At 38.7% G+C, this 20,162-nt stretch overlaps 1 protein-coding gene across 1 annotated transcript in view; it reads left to right on the forward strand.

Annotated features, from left to right (window-relative positions):
- Window positions 1-20,162, forward strand: part of NEB (nebulin) — a 226,170-nt gene that overhangs the window by 109,643 nt on the left and 96,365 nt on the right. Inside the window, exons 69-77 of the mRNA XM_011943053.1 lie at window positions 551-862; window positions 1,811-2,014; window positions 2,935-3,039; window positions 4,304-4,411; window positions 5,846-6,157; window positions 8,032-8,235; window positions 9,554-9,658; window positions 9,800-9,907; window positions 10,295-10,606. Coding sequence (XP_011798443.1) covers window positions 551-862; window positions 1,811-2,014; window positions 2,935-3,039; window positions 4,304-4,411; window positions 5,846-6,157; window positions 8,032-8,235; window positions 9,554-9,658; window positions 9,800-9,907; window positions 10,295-10,606 — 1,770 coding nt within the window. The remainder of the gene's footprint in view (window positions 1-550; window positions 863-1,810; window positions 2,015-2,934; window positions 3,040-4,303; window positions 4,412-5,845; window positions 6,158-8,031; window positions 8,236-9,553; window positions 9,659-9,799; window positions 9,908-10,294; window positions 10,607-20,162) is intronic.

Raw genomic sequence — 20,162 nt, forward strand, 5'->3', positions numbered from 1 at the left:
TATGTATATATAATTTACCATCTTAACCATTTTCAAGTATACTGTTTGGTGGGGTTTAGTATATTCATATTGTTGAACAACAGATTTCCAGAATTTTCATCTTGTAAAACTTAAACTCTCTACCTATTAAATAACAGAAATTGTCCATTTTAAAACTATCCCTCCTAAATCATTTGTGAAGAGGAAATTATTTCTCAGACTATGCTAGAAAATTTTAATGATCCATGTAAACATACGCCCCAGGTGTGTTCTTAAATAGGCTCACTGACATGATGGATTTCTGAGACACTGTCATGGTTTATTACTGTAATTGGACTCTCCAGTATTCACTTTTTATCATTTTTTGCCAACATATGATTCTCTAGCATATATAAAGGAACTACTGTGGGGTTATTCTGTGGAGATGTGCCAATGAGCACAACAGTCCAGTATGCAGCATTACAGCGGCATGACCAGTGAAACTCCTCTGTTGCCTTAAAGATTTCATAGAAAGAACAACAGGGAATAGCCCTTTGTGCTTCCTTCTTCTTTATTGGATTCTCTCTTTCAGTACAAATACAAAGAAGCATATCGTAAACAGTTGGGTCACCACATCGGCGCCCGAGCAGTACATGATGACCCCAAGATAATGTGGTCCCTCCACATTGCCAAAGTGCAGAGTGACCGTGAGTACAAGAAAGATTTTGAGAAATACAAGACAAGGTTCAGCAGCCCAGTGGACATGCTTGGTATCGTTTTGGCCAAGAAGTGTCAGACCTTGGTCAGCGATGTGGACTATAAACATCCTCTGCATGAATGGATCTGCTTGCCCGACCAGAATGACATCATTCATGCACGGAAAGCCTATGACCTCCAGAGTGATGTGAGTTTCCTTGATGTTAGCTCTGCTTGTTAAAAGCGGATCCAAACGTGTCTGTGGGTTCTGACTAGTGCCGATGAACTGCAATTTGTTTGTATATTTCAAACAATTTACAATTAAATGTCTGAAAGGAGTTTCCCAATGGAGGTACTACAATTTGTTTTCTCCTCCAAAAGTTCTCTGCAGGAGAGGAAATAAAGTAAATATTATCAGTTCTAAACAGGTATAAATCTTCCTAGGGATTCAGGCTTCCTTTGTCTGAATCAGATGAAACTTAACCCTTAAAAATATATCACTGCAAACTTTTGGCTAAGGAAGTAAAAACATCTGTGTGTTTGTTGGCAGACGGTAGTATGGAGATAGTGAGAGGGAAAGCATATTATGCTAAATTACTTTAATTTACATTTTACACTTACTGATGGGGAAATTCTATTTCTTGTGTTTATCAAAACCAGTCCTCTAATACTTATCAACATTCAGCATACCTATTGAGAGTAAAATAAAATGAATAATTAGGGAAATGCCAAACATATCTCTACAACATTACATTTCCTTTATACACTTGAAGTTTTGTGATTTTTGAAGATGGAAATAACAGTGAGAATTTTTTGACTGCAGTCTGAGTATGTGGTTTTATTTGGAACTATTAGAGTACATTTTCCAAGGCTAAAAAAGCATGCTTTTGTGTAAAATCTTGTAATACTCTCATAGGCAGGACGATGTCTTTTACTTTAAAAGAAGATCTTTGATCATTCTTGGTGTACTCCTCTGTATCAAAAAAATGCTCAGAAAAAAATATGCTTATGATTCAATAATGTGTGTGAGTGAGTGAATTACTATGCTGGGAACCTTAACTATTCATCAGCATTTTTGTGTTTCTCTAGGATAACCCATTTTGTAACTATGAATCTGAAATACTAATAAATGTATTCGTTATCTGTTGATCTGCAGAATTTGTATAAGTCAGACCTTGAATGGATGAAAGGCATTGGCTGGGTTCCTATTGATTCCTTGGAAGTTGTTAGGGCCAAGAGAGCTGGAGAATTACTTAGTGATACTATCTACCGTCAGCGTCCAGAAACGCTGAAATTTACCAGTATAACAGACTCTCCGGAGCAGGTGCTGGCAAAAAACAATGCTTTGAACATGAATAAGGTGAGTCTTTAATCCTCACTGTTAGATATCAAAAGTTACCATGGAACAATTTTAAAATTCTGACATATTATTGCATTTTAAAGATAATAAGAATCAGGATACCTTCTTAAATGATTTTTCCACTATAATACCATAGTTACTTAGTGATACTTCAAAATATTAAACCATTGTTAAAAGTACTGTGTGCTTTTTTCTTTTTTTTTTTCCTTTGTGACAAAGTTTCATTCTTGTCACCCAGGCTGGAGTGCAATGGCGCGATCTTGGCTCACTGCAACCTCCACCTCCTGGGTTCAAGCAATTCTCTTGCCTCAGGCTCCTGAGTAGCTGGGATTACAGGAGCCTGCCACCACGCCCAGCTAATTTTTGTATTTTCAGTAGAGACGGGGTTTCACCATGTTGAAGGCTGGTCTCAAACTCCTGACCTCAGGTGATCCACCCATTTCGGCCTCCCAAAGTGCTGGGATTACAGGAGCCTGCCACCACGCCCAGCTAATTTTTGTATTTTCAGTAGAGACGGGGTTTCACCATGTTGAAGGCTGGTCTCAAACTCCTGACCTCAGGTGATCCACCCATTTCGGCCTCCCAAAGTGCTGGGATTACAGGTGTGAGCCACAGCACCTGGCCTAAAGTACTGTGTGCTTCTGATTGGATTAGTAGGTTGCTAAAAAAAATACTGTGTGCAATAACTCCTTCCTAGACACTATTTTAAATACTTCAATCCAATTATACTTTTCATAACTGATAAGTCCTTTAACAGTTAGATTCTTGAAATAATTTTAATAAGAAACAAAGGTAGGGAATTTATGCAGCTTTAATAATTTTATTTTTACCTTGTATACAAGAGAGATGAATGGCACATAATCAAAAGAATAATATCTGTGAACACCAAAATAATTTCTCTCTCTCTCTTTTTTTTGTAGCGCTTATATACTGAAGCCTGGGACAATGACAAGAAAACCATTCATGTCATGCCCGATACACCAGAAATCATGTTAGCCAAACTCAACCGAATAAACTACAGTGATGTAAGTAAACTGTTGATCTTGTAATGAACAGAAAGGCAAAACATGAACCATTGTAGCTGTTTTCTTAGGAAAATGTTTTGACTAATTTATTACACATACGCTGAACTACCATTTTCAGTAGAAGAGATAGTTCTCACTTGATTCAGTTTTGAGCTATGTGGTGGTCCACAAAGTAGGCTACCATTTTATTAACGGGTTATCAGTAATTGAATGATTATGAATAAATATCCCCATGGGAATTATACTTTTAAAACCTTCCCCTACAGGTCAATGTGGATATCAAGTCATTATTTTATTCAGCAGCTAGCAAGTAGGCAAGGACTAGGTTTGAATCTGGTGAGTTAGTAAGCCGCATATTCTTTTGCTGCTCCAGTACGCTCTGATAATCATTTGATGTTAACATTTTACCAGGCATTTCTGCCAGAACCAACATTTTCATAAGGGCAATGATCCTGAAATCCTGGGTCCATAGATGCATCATTGTCTGAGATAATAGTCCACAGCAAAATAAGAAAAAATAAGTACAATGTGTTGAGTTTTTCATAAAACTAAATACATTACATTTTAAAATATTGTCCTTGTTTTTTATCCTTCTTTTGTATTAAGATGGCCTGTCTTTTATATTATGATGACAATAATAAATAGTGTGTTTTGTTTTGTTTTGTTTGAGATATAGTTTCATCCTGTCACCCTGGCTGGAGTGCAGTGCCACAATTTTGGCTCACTGCAACCTCCGCCTCCTGGGTTCAAGTGATTCTCCTGCCTCAGCCTCCTGAGTAGCTGGGACTACAGGTGCACGCTACCATGCCCAGCTGATTTTTGTATTTTGAGTGGAGACGGGGTTTCACCATGTTGGCCAGGCTGGTCTCTTCTCAAACTCATGACCTCAAGTGATCCACCCACCTCAGCTTCCCAAAGTGCTGGGATTATAGGCTTGAGCTACCACACCTGGCCAATAAATAATTTTTTCTTTCTTTCTTTCTTTTTTTACATCTGCTTGTTTGGCAAATAAAATTTTGCCAACCAAATGTTGATTTTTCCCCCCATTTTTTGGTTGAAATTTACAAGTCAATAAATCCCAATGTTTAGAACATATGTCTTAAAAATCCTAAGCACCCATGAGGCAAAGCTATCTATAAACGCAGCCTAATAATTGACTTTCTGGATTATTTCTGTAGTTTAAACGAGGACAAAGAAAATGTAATAATAAACAGCTTTACTTTTTAATGGAAGGAGTAATGAATAATGACTTTCTTTTCTACAGAAACTCTATAAACTTGCTTTGGAAGAGTCCAAGAAGGAAGGCTGTGACTTGCGTCTGGATGCCATTCCAATCCAAGCAGCCAAGGCTTCAAGAGAGATTGCTAGCGATGTAAGTGGATGTTTTTGGAAAAGCCATTTCTTACTCAAAGATGTTGACAAATAGAAGCTTTCAGAATTTTTCTTGCCAGAAATTTAGTTACCCCTACAGGTCTCAATTCCCTTTGGCGATTTTTTCCCTATACAAAATTGTAAATGGAAAAAAAGAAAGAAAAGCACAAAATTCTAGACCCATTATACCTGTCAGTCAATCAAAAATAGAGACACACTATTTTAAAAAAAGTGTTTGATGGACACCAAAAATGGGTTCATATTTTTGAGCCTCAGAAATTGAACACTGCATCTTCCAAAAAAAAAAAAACCCAAAAAATACATAGAAAATTGAACAGCAGTTGACCTAGATGTTTGTGAAATTAAAGGGATTAATTTATTCCCTTTAAATAACATGTGGGAAACAGCCAATATACATGTAAACTCTTCCTTACTACTTCTATTTATTCTGGCATTAAAAGAAAACTATAGATGGATACGTTTTAGAGATTTGTTTTGTCCTTTGTAACTCCTAATTGGTGAGATGTCCCTCACTGGACACAAGAAAAGGTGGCGAAGTAAGCAAAGCTTTTTCTCAGCATGCTCTCGCCTCTTCTCTACTTTTCTTCACATGCAAAACACCTCCTAAGGGTGCCCAGTGTCCTTATTCCGTAACAAGCCTTCTTAGGACTCAAATCCAGACTTTCCCTCTTCTGCAAGGGCCTCATGCCGTAGACATATGCTTCATTCCTTCTGTAAACTAAAAAGTATCTGAAGCAGATCTCAATCAATTTAGAAGTTTATTTTGCCAAGGTTAAGGACACACGCCCTATTATCAAAACTTTTCTTGCTGTTAAGCTGGAGAAGCCCACACCATAATCGTCTCATGGTGAAATGGACCATAATGTGTTATTCTTGAATCTTAAAGGTAGAAAAGCTGACTCATAGTGAAAGCTCAGTGGTGTTGATAGGCTAATAAGAGTCATTTCCTGGTGACACATAAACTCTATCTAAATGTAACACATACCCTTGACTGAGAAGTCTATTATAAGTTCTAATAAGGGAACTATTCTAAAATTTTCTTAATGTCAACAGTTTTGGGAAAATAACTATGTCTTTAAGTAGATGCTCTATTAGATTGTACAATATATTTACCTCTACTTGTTAAGGAATCAAAGGTAAACTAAGCAGTGTGGTATAATGAGGAGGAAAAATATTAGGAACAAGAAGCTCTTCATTCTAGGCTCATGCTGCCACCTGCTTGTGGTGTGACTGTGCAAATCACTAAACCCCTGCTAGGTTCAGGTTTTGACTTTTAAAAATAGGGTTGATGATATTCACCTTTCTCCTTCACAATAGTGATGGGGAAAAGAAAAAGAAACGATATGTGTGTGAACCTATGAAACATGATTATGTAAGATGTTCTTGTCATTATACTCTTATCTCTTTTCTTTAGTACAAGTACAAGGAAGGCTACCGCAAACAGCTTGGCCACCACATTGGGGCCCGGAACATTGAGGATGACCCGAAGATGATGTGGTCCATCCACGCGGCCAAGATCCAGAGTGACAGGGAATACAAGAAGGACTTTGAGAAGTGGAAGACCAAGTTCAGCAGCCCAGTGGACATGCTGGGGATGGTGACGGCCAAGAAGTGTCAGATCCTTGTAAGCGACGTAGACTACAGGCATCCCCTGCATGAATGGCTCTGCCTGCCTGATCAGAACGATGTCATTCAGGCTCGGAAGGCCTATGACCTGCAGAGTGATGTGAGTGGCTCTAATATTCTTCAGTAATGGTTTAGAAAAGCATTCTAGCTCTTTTGCCCATGGAATCTTTCCAGTCTGGTGAAACCTACAGACACCTCTTTAGGATAATGTTCTGAAATGCACAAAATAAAATATGTGTTTAATTTCAAAATAAACCAATCATACTGAAATATCATTATCAAAGTATGAAACCAAACCTGTAATGTGCTTTTCATTAACACATTAAGTAAAAAGTTATAGCAGTGACTGTAATAACTAATTTCAAAGAAGTGATGAGCATAAATACTTTAAGACATCAGCAGCAACTTGTATTAGTCTGTTCTCACATTGCTAGAAAGAACTACCTGAGACTGGGTAATTTATGAAGAAAAGAGATTTAATTGACTCACAGTTCCATGGACTGTACCGGAGCATGGCTGGAGAGGCCTCAGGAAACTTACAATCATGATGGAAGGTGAAGGGGAAGCAGGCACGTCTTCACATGGCGGAACAGGAGAGAGAGCAAAGGGAGAAGTGCTACACACTTTTAAACACCCAGATCTCATGAGAATTCACTATCCAAGGGGGAAGTCCCCCTCCATGATCCAATCACCTACCTCCAGGCTCCTCCTCCAACATCCAGGATTACAATTCATCATGAGATCTGGATGAAGATGCAGAGCCAAACTATATCAAACTATAATAGGATATAAAAAGATTTGAGATTTCTAAAGCTGACAAAGTCAGGTATAGTGTGAATACTACTATAATGTAATACTTATAATGGAATGAAAGGCTATATTTCAGTTAGAGGTTAATGAAAATGAGAGGATGTTACATATTTTTTCTATCCAAGTTCACTGATGCCAAGTTAAGAATTCCTGTTCTAAACAACCTAATTTTCCAAATGAATCAATTGCATTATAATTTTGTGTCTATTTAACTTATAGGAATTATCTATTGTAACTTCTTAAAGGAAGTTTAAAAATGAATTATACCTATTAAGACAATTTGTCTAAGAAACTTGAGAACAATAGCTCCCTAGAAATATGTTAGACACTTCCGTCGTTGGCCAATAGAGTCCTTTGGAGAGTCAAATATTACCTCATTGATATGGTAGCTCCTTGTTTTAATCAAGCTCTGATTAAATCAAGCACTTTTGGAAGAATGATAAAAGCAGTGACAGTTAAAAAAAAAGAGAGATTCCCCAAAAGCCATAAAAACAAAAAGAATTGTTACCTTTCCTTACAAGAAAAATTTCCCTTCAACCAATTGTTTATATTCAAAGAAGAAAATGAAAGAAAAAAATGTATTTGTTTACTTGAATTCTAAGACAAGAAAGAGGATGGAGGATAAGATAAATATGAGTAAAAAGAGATGAACTCTTTGACTTGGAAGCGTGTACATAGAAACATACGAAAAAAGATGTCTTTTTATCCCCCAAAAAACACATTAATGCAACATGTGGTCAACCAGTAATGCTCATTTCTTCTCTATATACCAAGACGAGCTGTGAAAGCCACTGCCCAACAACATAGGAGCCAACTGTATTGCAACCCAGTATGGTTTCCATAAGAGGAAGTAGGGGCCATCAAATCAGAGGAGAAACACTTTGCTTCAAGAGGCAGGCAGTAATTTCTTAAGGTGGTTTTGTATCCCTGAAAATGAATAGCATTAAAGAGATTTCTGTGAGTCTTTAAAACAGTAAATATTGGCTGCCTTCAGGAGCCAGGCATTTAACTAGCCATTCTAAACCAAAGTAAAGCAATCCTGTGGGTCTTCCCAGAAATTTACGTAAATAAGATTCAGACTTATACATTATCTATGTATGTTAAGATCAGGTACCAGGCCGTCTAGGTGACATCTATAAATATTTGACGTTATTTCATTTTCAGGCTATTTACAAATCTGACCTTGAGTGGCTGAGAGGAATAGGATGGGTTCCCATTGGCTCTGTAGAGGTCGAGAAGGTGAAGAGAGCTGGAGAAATCCTGAGTGACAGGAAGTATCGCCAGCCTAGAGACCAGCTCAAATTCACATGCATCACAGACACTCCGGAAATTGTCCTCGCAAAAAATAATGCCCTGACAATGAGCAAGGTGAGTCTCTAGCTGTTTCCTGTTGCCAGAATCATACCTTCCACAGATTTGGCTCATAAAGTAGGAAATTCCCTAAGGGTTCCCTGAGAAAGGAGGTGTCATAGGCTTAATTCTCATGCAGGCCTTTAACAGAGCATCTGCTTGAATTAAAGATGACCCTGTGTGCTCTTCTCAATACCCTGCCCCCTAATTCTGTGTGTGCATGTGGGAACAGAGCCTGGAATGATTTCCCTGGAGTGATACAGTCACCCTTCTGAGCAGTGACCTGGAAACATCACAAATGCATTACCCTTCATTACACATTCTCCTAGGCAGAGCAGACTCAGGCCACTTATGTGTCTTTAGCCATCTGGTAAGGAATGTAAGCCATTTACATTTCATTCTGAGGCTGGGAAACATATAGTGTTTCATAGCAATGCTGGTATACATTCAAATTGGTTGCTTGGGTTGCTCCTCCACATTAGGTTATGGAAATCCACTTTTGAAAGCTAGCTGCTATTTCTGCTTTCAGTTTTATTAACAAGATAGATGATCATTTGTTTCATCCAAAGTTTCATCAATCTATTTTTATCCAATGCGTCAGCCCTTTAATAGGCGTATTTTAGATTGACTTGAACTTGAATTCTCCAACACCTGCCTGGAAACCTTCCAATCATTAGGCTAGTACAATTGAGTGCTCAGTACAAATATGAAAGTGGCTTCAGACAGCAAACTCCAGAGTCTGGGGTATACAACTCCAGAAACTCTTTTATATCCATCAACAGCAACCATGATGATAACACCAATAGGAATCACCAAAAAATCGTTGAGTATCTGCTGTGACTTGGGCATTTTATATATGTTATGGACCATCTTCAAAAAATACTCAAAAAAGAAAGATTCTCCCCCTCTCAGAAATGAGGAATGTGAGGAGTTATGTACCTTTCTCCAGATCACACAGCTTGGAAACAGTAGAGTTGGGTTTGCACTTGGGATTGACACTGAAGTCTAGGGATTTCTACTGTCTCATAGTTCTATGACCGAGATCCATCTTTGGATGTCTGAATAAGCTTGTGATTCACTGGATGAAAAGAATTACTAATAGTAACCATTATGTTGCATCACATTAATTATGAAACCACTGTACAGCTATTTAAATATTGCTATGTTTTACTTTCCCCATGACCTTTGTACTTCCCTCACCTCCCACAAGCATTAGAAGGAGCTATTATATAGTTAAATGCGAGTTAAATTCGCTAACAACTGTAATGATGTTATTGGCTTTAACAAAAGGTCTTATACTCCCTCTCCCCATGCCCCACCCCGCCCTGCCCTGTAGCATTTATACACAGAAGCTTGGGATGCTGACAAAACCTCCATCCACGTGATGCCAGACACCCCGGAAATCCTGCTGGCCAAGAGTAATTCTGCCAATATCAGCCAAGTAAGAGATTTCCTGATGTTGCTTAAACCTTTCTAAGAGTAATTAAAATGCTTTTTCCACCATAACAATTTCCTTTCTGGAACTGGCCTATTACCTTCCTCAAACACTCTTATTTTCTGTCGTCTATTATCCCTTTCCTAGAAACTTTACACCAAGGGATGGGATGAATCAAAGATGAAGGACTATGATCTGAGAGCAGATGCTATTTCCATCAAAAGTGCCAAGGCCTCCAGGGACATTGCCAGTGACGTGAGTACCTTCCATCTAACCCTCTGTGGTCTCCATCGTGCTGAACAACCCAGAGGGTGGTTGGTGGACCACACTCTGTAGTTATTTCCACATGTACCTTCCTGTCCTACTTCCTACCTCCCAAGACCGTTCCCTTTGTTGTTACAGAGAATAAAAATACATTTTGGCATTATAGTTAGAGTTGCTACAGGGAGTGCTTTCACCAGTGAAAATACATGATTACAATTATTTTTATAACAGTATAAAACATTGCTTTTAAATATAATAGTTCAGAAATGCCAAAATATTTGTAAAATAAAATTCTTGTCCATTTCATGTTGCCTGTAATTGTCAGCATAAGCATGGTTTTAAAACTGGATGTCTCCATCTGTATTTCTGGCATTTTAGTACAAATACAAGGAAGCCTATGAGAAACAGAAAGGCCACCACATTGGAGCCCAGAGCATTGAAGATGATCCCAAGATTATGTGTGCCATACATGCAGGAAAAATTCAAAGTGAAAGGGAGTACAAGAAGGAATTCCAGAAGTGGAAGACCAAGTTCTCTAGCCCAGTGGACATGTTAGGCATCTTGCTGGCTAAGAAATGTCAGACTTTGGTCAGTGACATTGATTATCGCAATTACCTGCATCACTGGACATGCATGCCCGATCAAAACGACATTATCCAAGCAAAGAAGGCCTATGACCTGCAGAGTGATGTACGTAACATGAATTTTGGGAAAGGGGGAAGGGGAAGACATAGATTTGTTCATTGTCCAGTCAGTGCCTCTGTGGACAGCCCCCTGGGGTGTGCACTGCACAAACCCGGGGGTGGGGCTGGGGGGGTACCATTCATATTGTTTAATATAAAATCCATCTTTAGTAGTTATGTAGCGGGAAGCAAAAACAGATGAGCCTTAGTGAGGTGATGTCCTTTTTTCCCCAGCCTAGCTTCCAGACTTTTTTTTCCATGTCATTTGTAAATTCTGGCAATGAAAACATATTTCAGACAAATATAAATCATCTGAATGTTTTTAAAATAATTACTGCTATTATGCTAGCTCCAAAACACTAAACAGTATTTCCTTGGGTCAATATCACAGGATTAAAATGGAATCCAATTCAGCAAAGTTTTCCTTAAAAAATTTTCAATTATAAAATTTTTTGAAATATCAAATAATTATATGGAATTCAGCATTATTACTATATGTAATTCATGGCTAGTATAAATAATTATGTTTTTACAAATTACTTCTGTCATCAATATTAAAAACCCTGAATCATGTGAGATCTCAGGTCTTACTTTTTTGGAAGTACAGTCTCCTGCATTTATCATCCCTTCAGCCCCATGTGCTTTATTTTTCAGCTAAGGATCGGTATGTCTAACACTTAAATTTTTTTATTTTTTTTATTTTTTTTTGAGATGGAGTTTCGCTCTTGTTGCCCAGGCTGGAGTGCAATGGCACGATCTCGGCTCACTGCAACCTCTGCCTCCTGGGTTCAAGCGATTCTCCTGCCTCAGCCTCCCAAGTAGCTGGGATTACAGGCATGCGCCACCATGCCTGGATAATTTTTTATTTTTTGTATAGGTGGGTTTTCACCATGTTGGTCAGAAATGGTATTTTTGTCTGACATCTTCTTTATAGAGTGTGTATAAGGCAGACCTGGAGTGGTTGCGTGGCATCGGCTGGATGCCAGAAGGCTCGGTGGAAATGAACAGAGTGAAGGTTGCTCAAGACCTCCTGAATGAAAGACTCTATAGGACGCGACCAGAAGCTTTGTCATTCACCAGCATTGTTGACACTCCTGAAGTTGTCCTGGCAAAAGCCAATTCTCTGCAAATAAGTGAGGTAAGAACCATCCTACTATCAAGCTTTCCTGGTTCTGGATTCTGTTTTCCAATGATACCACCCAAACCAAGTCCACAGACTGGACTTCTTCAAAGAATTTTGGTGAGAGGAGCAACTCTAAAAATGTCTTCACTAGTGAAGACATACTGAAAATAGAACTCTGACCAACACCAACAGGCCTTTCTTCTACCACACATACACACTTTGAAGTACTGCAATGAAAATGTCACTCCATGGCAACTCAGGAACACAAATATTTTTTGACCTCATATTAAATACTAAGACATGTAGTGTCATGCTACATAATAATAGAACATTGTATTAGTCCAGATTCTCTAGAGAAACAGAACCAATAGGGTGTGTGTGTGTGTACACACACACACAGAAAGAGACAGACTTTAAGGAATTGGCTCCTGAGATCATAAAGGCTGGCAAGTCCAAAGTCTGCAGGGTAAGCCAACCGGCTGGAGACTGAGGGATGTGTTGCAGTTCAAACCCAAAGGCCATCTGCTGGCAGAATTCCTTTTTACGAGGGAGGTTTGTCTTTTCTATCAAGGTCTTCAACTAATTAGATGAGGCTCACCCACATCATGAAGGGTAGTCTGCTTTACCTGGAATCTACTGATTTAAATGTTAACTTCATTTTAATAATACTTTCACAGAAACACCTAAATGACTAAATGTCTGGGTACTGTGCCCCAGCCAAGTTGATACATAAAATTAACCAGTATAAACATATGTAAAAACATTTTTCTAGACTGAGTAGTTAGCTAAGGCTTACATTAGCTAACTATTAGCTAAACATTAGCTAAGGCTTAATGTTTCAGATATTGATTTCCTATTTCCCTTCTCTCCACAGAAACTGTATCAAGAAGCCTGGAATAAAGATAAAACCAACATCACCATTCCTTCTGATACTCCGGAGATGCTGCAGGCCCACATCAATGCCTTGCAAATCAGCAATGTAAGTGGCACGAACATGAAGTGTAGAAGCCTTTATAGGCAATATCTGTCCGCTCATGGAGAGTGTTACAGCAGACAAATTACCTACCTTGCAATGTTTGCGGCTTTTGGTGCTAGACATTTTCTCTTTAGCTACCAGTCCCAATGCAATATGAATGGAATTCCTCTCTCTTAAATGTGTGTTTGGATACACCACTGGGTGCCTAGACTGCAGGAGCTGGGACACCTGAATCCTTTTGGTGTCTTCTTTCACTCTTAACAGTCTCTGTTATCCTCTTAGGTTTTTTAAATTGATCCAGGACTTTATCATTTGACATTCAAGGCCATAAGAAAGACAACAGACCATTTTTAATTACATCCAAATGGCAGGCTATGTGTGAGATCTATGTCACAACCCTTTAGCAGAAACTTCTGAAAAGTCAAAGGGCAAAATTAGGGGGAGAAAAATCTTATCAGATCTTAACCTGATACCTTGATAAAGGTTCTCTGGCTTCCCCACTGATCCTTAGGTTCCATGTACTTGTAGTAGGGTATTTTCAAATGCAGACCATATTGTGATGGATGGAAATATTCAAACATTAATAGAGTTTGATGTTTAGCTTTGAAATTTTAACCGGAAGTATCCTGTACACCACAAAGGAAATGGACAACAACCAGAAGAACCCAGAAATGAATGCTTTTTTCTTATACTGAGTATATTACATTATGCCTTATGATTTATATTATGACAAATTTGAGTATATTTGCTTATTTTCCCATTCTTGCAAACAAACCTATATTTTCCCTCTATAGAAACTCTACCAAAAAGACTGGAATGAGGCCAAGCAGAAAGGCTATGACATAAGGGCAGATGCCATTGAAATCAAGCACGCCAAAGCCTCCAGAGAAATTGCCAGTGAGGTACGCTTCCTTCTATTTTCTTGTGGGTTTTCTCCTCTACAAAACAAGCAGGGAGACTATTTTTCAAGAATTTTGTGTTTAAAAAAAAAAAGTCTGTGTAAATAATTGCATCTCATCCTGTGCTAGAAGCTTTCTCTATTTGAAAATACTAAAATGGAATGGAAAACGTTAAAGTTAGCATAGATGAGGTATATGTGTAAATTTACTTTGATGCTGTTACAAAGTAGAAACAAAACATCATGAAGAGTCTGTATTAAATTCCTGGGAAAATTCAGGACCCAATACAATGTCATTTTATCTCTAAAATATTTCTGACATTCTCCACAAATATAAATCACAGATGATAGTTTCACATAAGTCTTAAGACTGAAATCACATTTATATGCAAGATTTTATACTGGAGGCTTATGTAGAATACTCTTAGTAATCTTTTGAAGTTCATTTAATTCTAATTTTAAAACTTACTAGTGGTCAAAATAATTATGCTACCAGCCGGGCATGGTGGCTCACGCCTGTAATCTCAGCACTTTGGGAAGCTGAGGCAGGCAGATCACCTGAGGTCAGGAGTTCGAGACCAGCCTGGCCAACATGGTGAACCCTTGTCTCTACTAAAAATACAAACAAACAAACAGATTAGCTGGACTTTGTGACAGGAGCCTGTAATCCCAGCTACTCAGGAGGCTGAGGCAGGAGAATTGAACCCGGGAGGCAGAGGTTGCAGTGAGATTGCACCATTGCACTCCAACCTGGGCAACAAGAGTGAAACTGCATCTCAACAAAAATAAAAATAAAATAATTATGCTACCAAGCCCACCCTGCCCCCAGCTCCAACTCTTTAAGTCACCTTGTTCCCTTTCTCTGAGTTCTTCTCTGCTTTTTGTCATGTGGCCACTTGTTTCCTCCTCCTCATTCTTCATTTTTGCCTCTAATAACCATAGCTGGTCCACGTTATCTGCTTTATTCCCAGTTTTCTCTCTCTTTGTTCAAACTTGCCTATGTTCTCCAAACATAGGAAAGAAACAGAAACCTTCTTACACTAGTCCTAAGACACTCATCAGATGGAAACTCTTGTCCACAGAACTTTTGTTGTTATCTTCTGATTCAAGCCACAACCTTGCTTTCCATCCTTGAAACATGCATCTTTAATATCTGTTTCCAAAACCACACACATGTGACCTCTCCGTATCTGATATTCCTTCAGTACTCTTAGGAGATCGTTTGACCTAATGTTGCACTTCTCAGGGAAACTTGGTGATGGAGATTATTACCTGTGCCTTGTTTTCCCCATCTGGAATATATGTTAATAATAGTATCTACCTCATAGAGACATTGTAACAATGAACTGTGATCATAATTGCCGCCATTCAATGATTTTTGACCGAAAAACACAGTAGTTTTCCAGGGATCTACCCAACACATTTGAAGTAGTCATAATAGTGTCTGGCATAGAGTAATTACTTAGTAAATGTTAGCTATGGTTTTTATTACTCTTGTTCACCATACCATCTCCCTCCAGATTTACTCATGTCCTCTCTGAAACTACCTAAAATCATATTATCTAACTCCTTTAAAGTGAACTGAAATGTATAATAACGGCCAATGTTGAGCCAATTTATACCAAGGCTGAGAAAACATTCTGAAACCATTTAAAGAAAACCCCTCTTAATACATTATTTTCATATGTCTTTTTTATCTGACTTCTTACTACTTTAGTACAAATACAAAGAAGGTTACCGTAAGCAACTGGGCCACCACGTGGGTTTCCGTACCCTACAAGATGACCCCAAGTTGGTGTGGTCTATACATGCTGCCAAGATCCAGAGTGAGAGAGAATATAAGAAAGCTTATGAGAAGTCCAAAGGAATTCACAACACACCGTTGGACATGATGTCAATTGTTCAAGCCAAGAAATGCCAGGTCCTGGTTAGCGACATTGATTATCGCAATTATCTGCACCAGTGGACGTGTCTGCCAGATCAGAACGATGTGATCCAGGCCAAGAAAGCCTACGACCTGCAGAGCGATGTGCGTATATTATCACCAGACCCTGGGGAGATGTGTATTTGTGTGTTTAATCCCAGTGCATTCCCCAGAGGCATAATTTAAATGGTAATCTTAATAGAACCTAACATATTCTGTACAATTCATGGTAGCAGAGTTTTCCCCAAACATTTTCTATCTTAAAGAGGCCTCCTCCTTATGGTAGCAAGACCTTATTCACCAAGATGAAAATCAGTCTCTTATTCTATGTAATTAGGTAGAAAATATCAGTTGCAGCTGCTCTGAGCCATTACCTTCGCATAATCAGATGCATATTTCAGAAGTAGATGTAAGCATAAGGAAATGTTGGATTTCATGTTTACTTGACACAGAAAAAGACAGAGATGGGGGGCAGGGTGGATATAGATATAGGTATGTATTTTTTTCTCATTATGCATACATCTAAGGTTCTTTACCTCCTAAAATCCAACTGATGTTATTCCCAGTGGTACATAAAAGGCAGACTTCAAGTGATGACTGTAGAAACTAATCCAAGCATACAAAGTTACGTGCCATTGCTGGCTGCCATTCCACCAAGTGCCACTTGTGAGCCCTGTTCCAATTCCTGCAGGATACTCTAAACTTCTCCTATGTGTGCCATAGAGATAACACCCAATATTAACATTTAATGTTGATCCTTGAGTTTTATGAGATTAGCCAGCTAACTGATTTAAATAGAGGTGGTGTGTGGTTTGCAAGCATCAAACTCCTATAGGCAACTTTGACTCTTCCCCATTCTGTGTTCCTATCCTTCATGTAGAACTTGTACAAGTCAGACCTGGAATGGCTGAAGGGTATCGGATGGTTGCCAGAGGGTTCTGTGGAAGTGATGAGAGTGAAGAATGCTCAGAATCTCTTGAATGAAAGGTTGTATCGTATAAAGCCTGAGGCCCTCAAATTTACCAGCATTGTTGACACCCCGGAAGTAATCCAGGCAAAGATCAATGCTGTACAGATCAGTGAGGTAAGCCCAGGTGGATGATGTTTTCAGACAAATGGAAGAAATCTCAATCAAGAAGAATTTTAAATGTGAACTTCAGACTCTTCATGTCAGCGTCAGGATCTGAAACACGCATGTATCCAGATAGATCTTCGTGTAGTCAATCTCTTAGCAGCCACTGTATCTCATGTGCTTTGCTAAGTGTTTGGTCAATGCACATGTGGTGGGCATCTTCATGTTCTGCACACCCTGATACACACTTCGATCACATTTGGAGATCCAGACCGTGATACAGGCCCACCACTTAGTGCTATAATCACAAAATTGCCACTTCTTCGTTGCTTGAAATAGGTTGAGAAGTCTAGGGACAACCCCAATATTAGACATTATGGCAGTTATTCAGACCAAAAACATCTAGGTCCTGCTTAGCAATGGGGATCATCAGAGCTATCTGCAAAGTGGAGTTACCCATCAGATAATCAGATGTGAGTAAATGGAAAAGGATAATTTTACTACCATATTTCTGACTCATTTCAAATTATGTTGTATCACACGTAAATGTGTTCCTTTTGAAGTCACTATTGGCACCTTTTAAATAAAAGTGCAAATGAGGCCAGGTGCAGTGGCTTATGCCACGTATAATCTACGTTTATATCGGAGAACATCCAAAAGGAACTTCTCACTTTACTTATTATCTAAATATAAAATTATTTACTGATTTAATCTTACTTAAAAATTTTAATTTACTTACAATGTTAGTTTTAATTTATTATAAAATTCACTTATAATTTTATTCATCATCCATGTATTCAAGTATGTTTTATGACTTGTATAATTTCATTTATGTGGTAATTGACTTATTCACTAATCGACCATTCCATTGTTTTTCGTTTTTACCAGCCATTGTATCGCGATGCCTGGGAGAAAGAGAAGGCTAATGTGAACGTGCCGGCTGACACTCCCTTGATGCTGCAATCCAAAATCAATGCTCTGCAGATCAGCAATGTAAGGCAGCACACATCGTTTGCTTTTCAGAGTGCTCTCTGCCTAACCAGACCTTTTATTATATACCCCAAAGAGAGTTTGGCAAAAGGCATTTTCTTCCCATTCGTTTTATTTCTAGTCTTTAAGTTAATAAGTAGCTGTGTGGGTCTGCAGGTGTCTGTATACTGTACATCTCAATGTTTGTTGGAAGGAAAAATAGAATGGTTTCTCCAAAAACACAGCATAAAATTTATAGATACACATAGAATAAGATCTAGTTCTCAGTTTTTAGTGGGCCATCCATCATTGCTTTTTCCTTGTAAAAGCCAAGCAATATATATATATTTTTTTCTGATTTTTACATGATTTATAATCTCCTAAGTTTCCTTCTTCAAAAAATAATTATTGGGAGAGAGCTTTGCTAAATGTCATTAAAAATCTACTGGAATTCAAGCTCAATATGAAACCAGACTCTTTTATAAATCTTAAGGAGAGATTAATGTTCAGTGTAACTATCTATTTTTATATACATCAGTAATGCTGACTCAGTTGCTCCCTCTTCAGATTGACTGTGGTATTGCACTCTCTGTTTTCAGAAACACTACCAACAAGCTTGGGAAGATGTCAAGATGACTGGTTATGACTTGCGAGCAGATGCCATTGGGATCCAGCACGCCAAGGCTTCCAGGGATATTGCCAGTGATGTAAGAACTCCTCCTTGCCCAACTGGAACAAACGCTAACTAGTAGAAACAGAGGGAGTCTAACTTAATGCCCTTTGAATTATATTTAAATGGATTGGGTCATTGTTATTAGTATATTTTTAAATCCTAAAGAACAACTCTTACAATTTGAGGATCCTTTTGCATCTATGTTTGGTTCTGCAACTCTTACGTTTAAGCACAGATTTTGATTTTCTTTTCAATATCTTCACAATATCACTTAATTTACAAGTACTTAAAGAGATTTAATTTCATAGTACAAAGAATTCTGTTGTTACTCAAAGTGTGGCATGCATACTACTGGTGGTTCGTATAATAACTTTATGTAGTACATGCACAACTATTTTTTTAAAAATAGTTATATGGTTGTTTTAATGTGTACTAGAAAAAAAAATTTTTTCCCCATTTGGTAGGGTTATACATTTTTAAATAAAAATTTTAAATAAGTTCATAATTAAAAATTATTTCAGGCCAGGCATGGTGGTTCATGCCTGTAATCCCAGCACTTTGGGAGGCCAAGGCTGGTGGATCACTTGAGGTCAGGAGTTCAAGACCAGCCTGGACAACATGGTGAAACCCTGTTTTTACTAAAAATACAAAAATTAGCCGGGCATGGTGGTGGATGCCTGTAATCCCAGCTACTCAGGAGGGTGAGGCAGGAGAGTCACTTGACCCCGGAAGGCGGAGGTTGCAAGTGAGCCAGGATCGTGCCACTGCACTCCAGCCTGGGCAACAGAGTGAGACTCCATCTCAAAAAACAAAACAAAAAATACCTATTTCAACAAAGAATTAATTTGATTTAAAGTAATAAGAAGTACAATTGGTACTTGTGTGTGACAAAACATCTGAAGGTGGCCAGGCTATATTGGGAGATAATCCAGCAACACGGTTCTTGCCTAAGAGGTGCTCTCAATGTTTTCATGCATGTAGACATAGAAGACAAACCAGTGTATCAAAACTTATGGCTTGAATTTAAATAAAAACAGTATCCCCCCTCCCCAAAAAAAGGTAAACTAAGGGAGATGGAGTTATTTTGAGTAGGCTCTCTAGAAAAAGTGGGTTCAGAAAAATTACTCTTCTATTTTCTGTTCACATCTACCAGTATCTGTACAAAACTGCTTATGAGAAACAGAAAGGCCATTACATTGGATGTCGCAGTGCCAAGGAAGACCCTAAACTGGTTTGGGCAGCAAATGTGTTGAAGATGCAGAATGACAGGCTGTACAAAAAGGCCTACAACGACCACAAAGCCAAGATCTCCATCCCTGTGGACATGGTGTCCATCAACGCTGCCAAAGAAGGTCAGGCACTAGCAAGTGATGTGGACTATCGCCAGTACCTGCACCAGTGGTCTTGCCTTCCCGACCAGAATGATGTGATCCAAGCCAGGAAAGCCTACGACCTGCAGAGCGACGTAAGTGTGTCCCCCAGGAAACAAGCCCCCCATTGCTTTGCCTGATGGCTCCTTCCAATGCTCTGAAAACACAACTCTCTGTACATAGGCACTCCACTTTATTATTATTTTATCAGAATTATTAATTGCCTACCTACAGCCAGGTTTCTTCAGAAAGTTTTCATTGCTAAAGGTGCTACCAGAATTTTCCTGTAGATTTGTTAATGTGTATAGTGTTTGCAGTTTCTTACTTTTTTTTTCTTTTTGAGACGGAGTCTTGCTCTGGCACCCAGGCTGGAGTGCAGTGGTGTAATCTCAGCTCACTGCAACCTCCGCCTCCTGGGTTCAAGCGATTTTCCTGCATCAGCCTCCCAAGTAGCTGGGATTACAGGCATGTGCCACCACGCCTGGCTAATTTTGGTATTTTTAGTAGAGACAAGTTTTCGCCATGTTGGCCAGGCTGGTCTTGAACTCCTGACCTCAG

The sequence above is a fragment of the Colobus angolensis genome, unplaced genomic scaffold (genome assembly GCF_000951035.1).
Source record: "Colobus angolensis palliatus isolate OR3802 unplaced genomic scaffold, Cang.pa_1.0 Scaffold215, whole genome shotgun sequence".
In the NCBI taxonomy this organism is placed as follows: Eukaryota; Metazoa; Chordata; class Mammalia; order Primates; family Cercopithecidae; genus Colobus; species Colobus angolensis.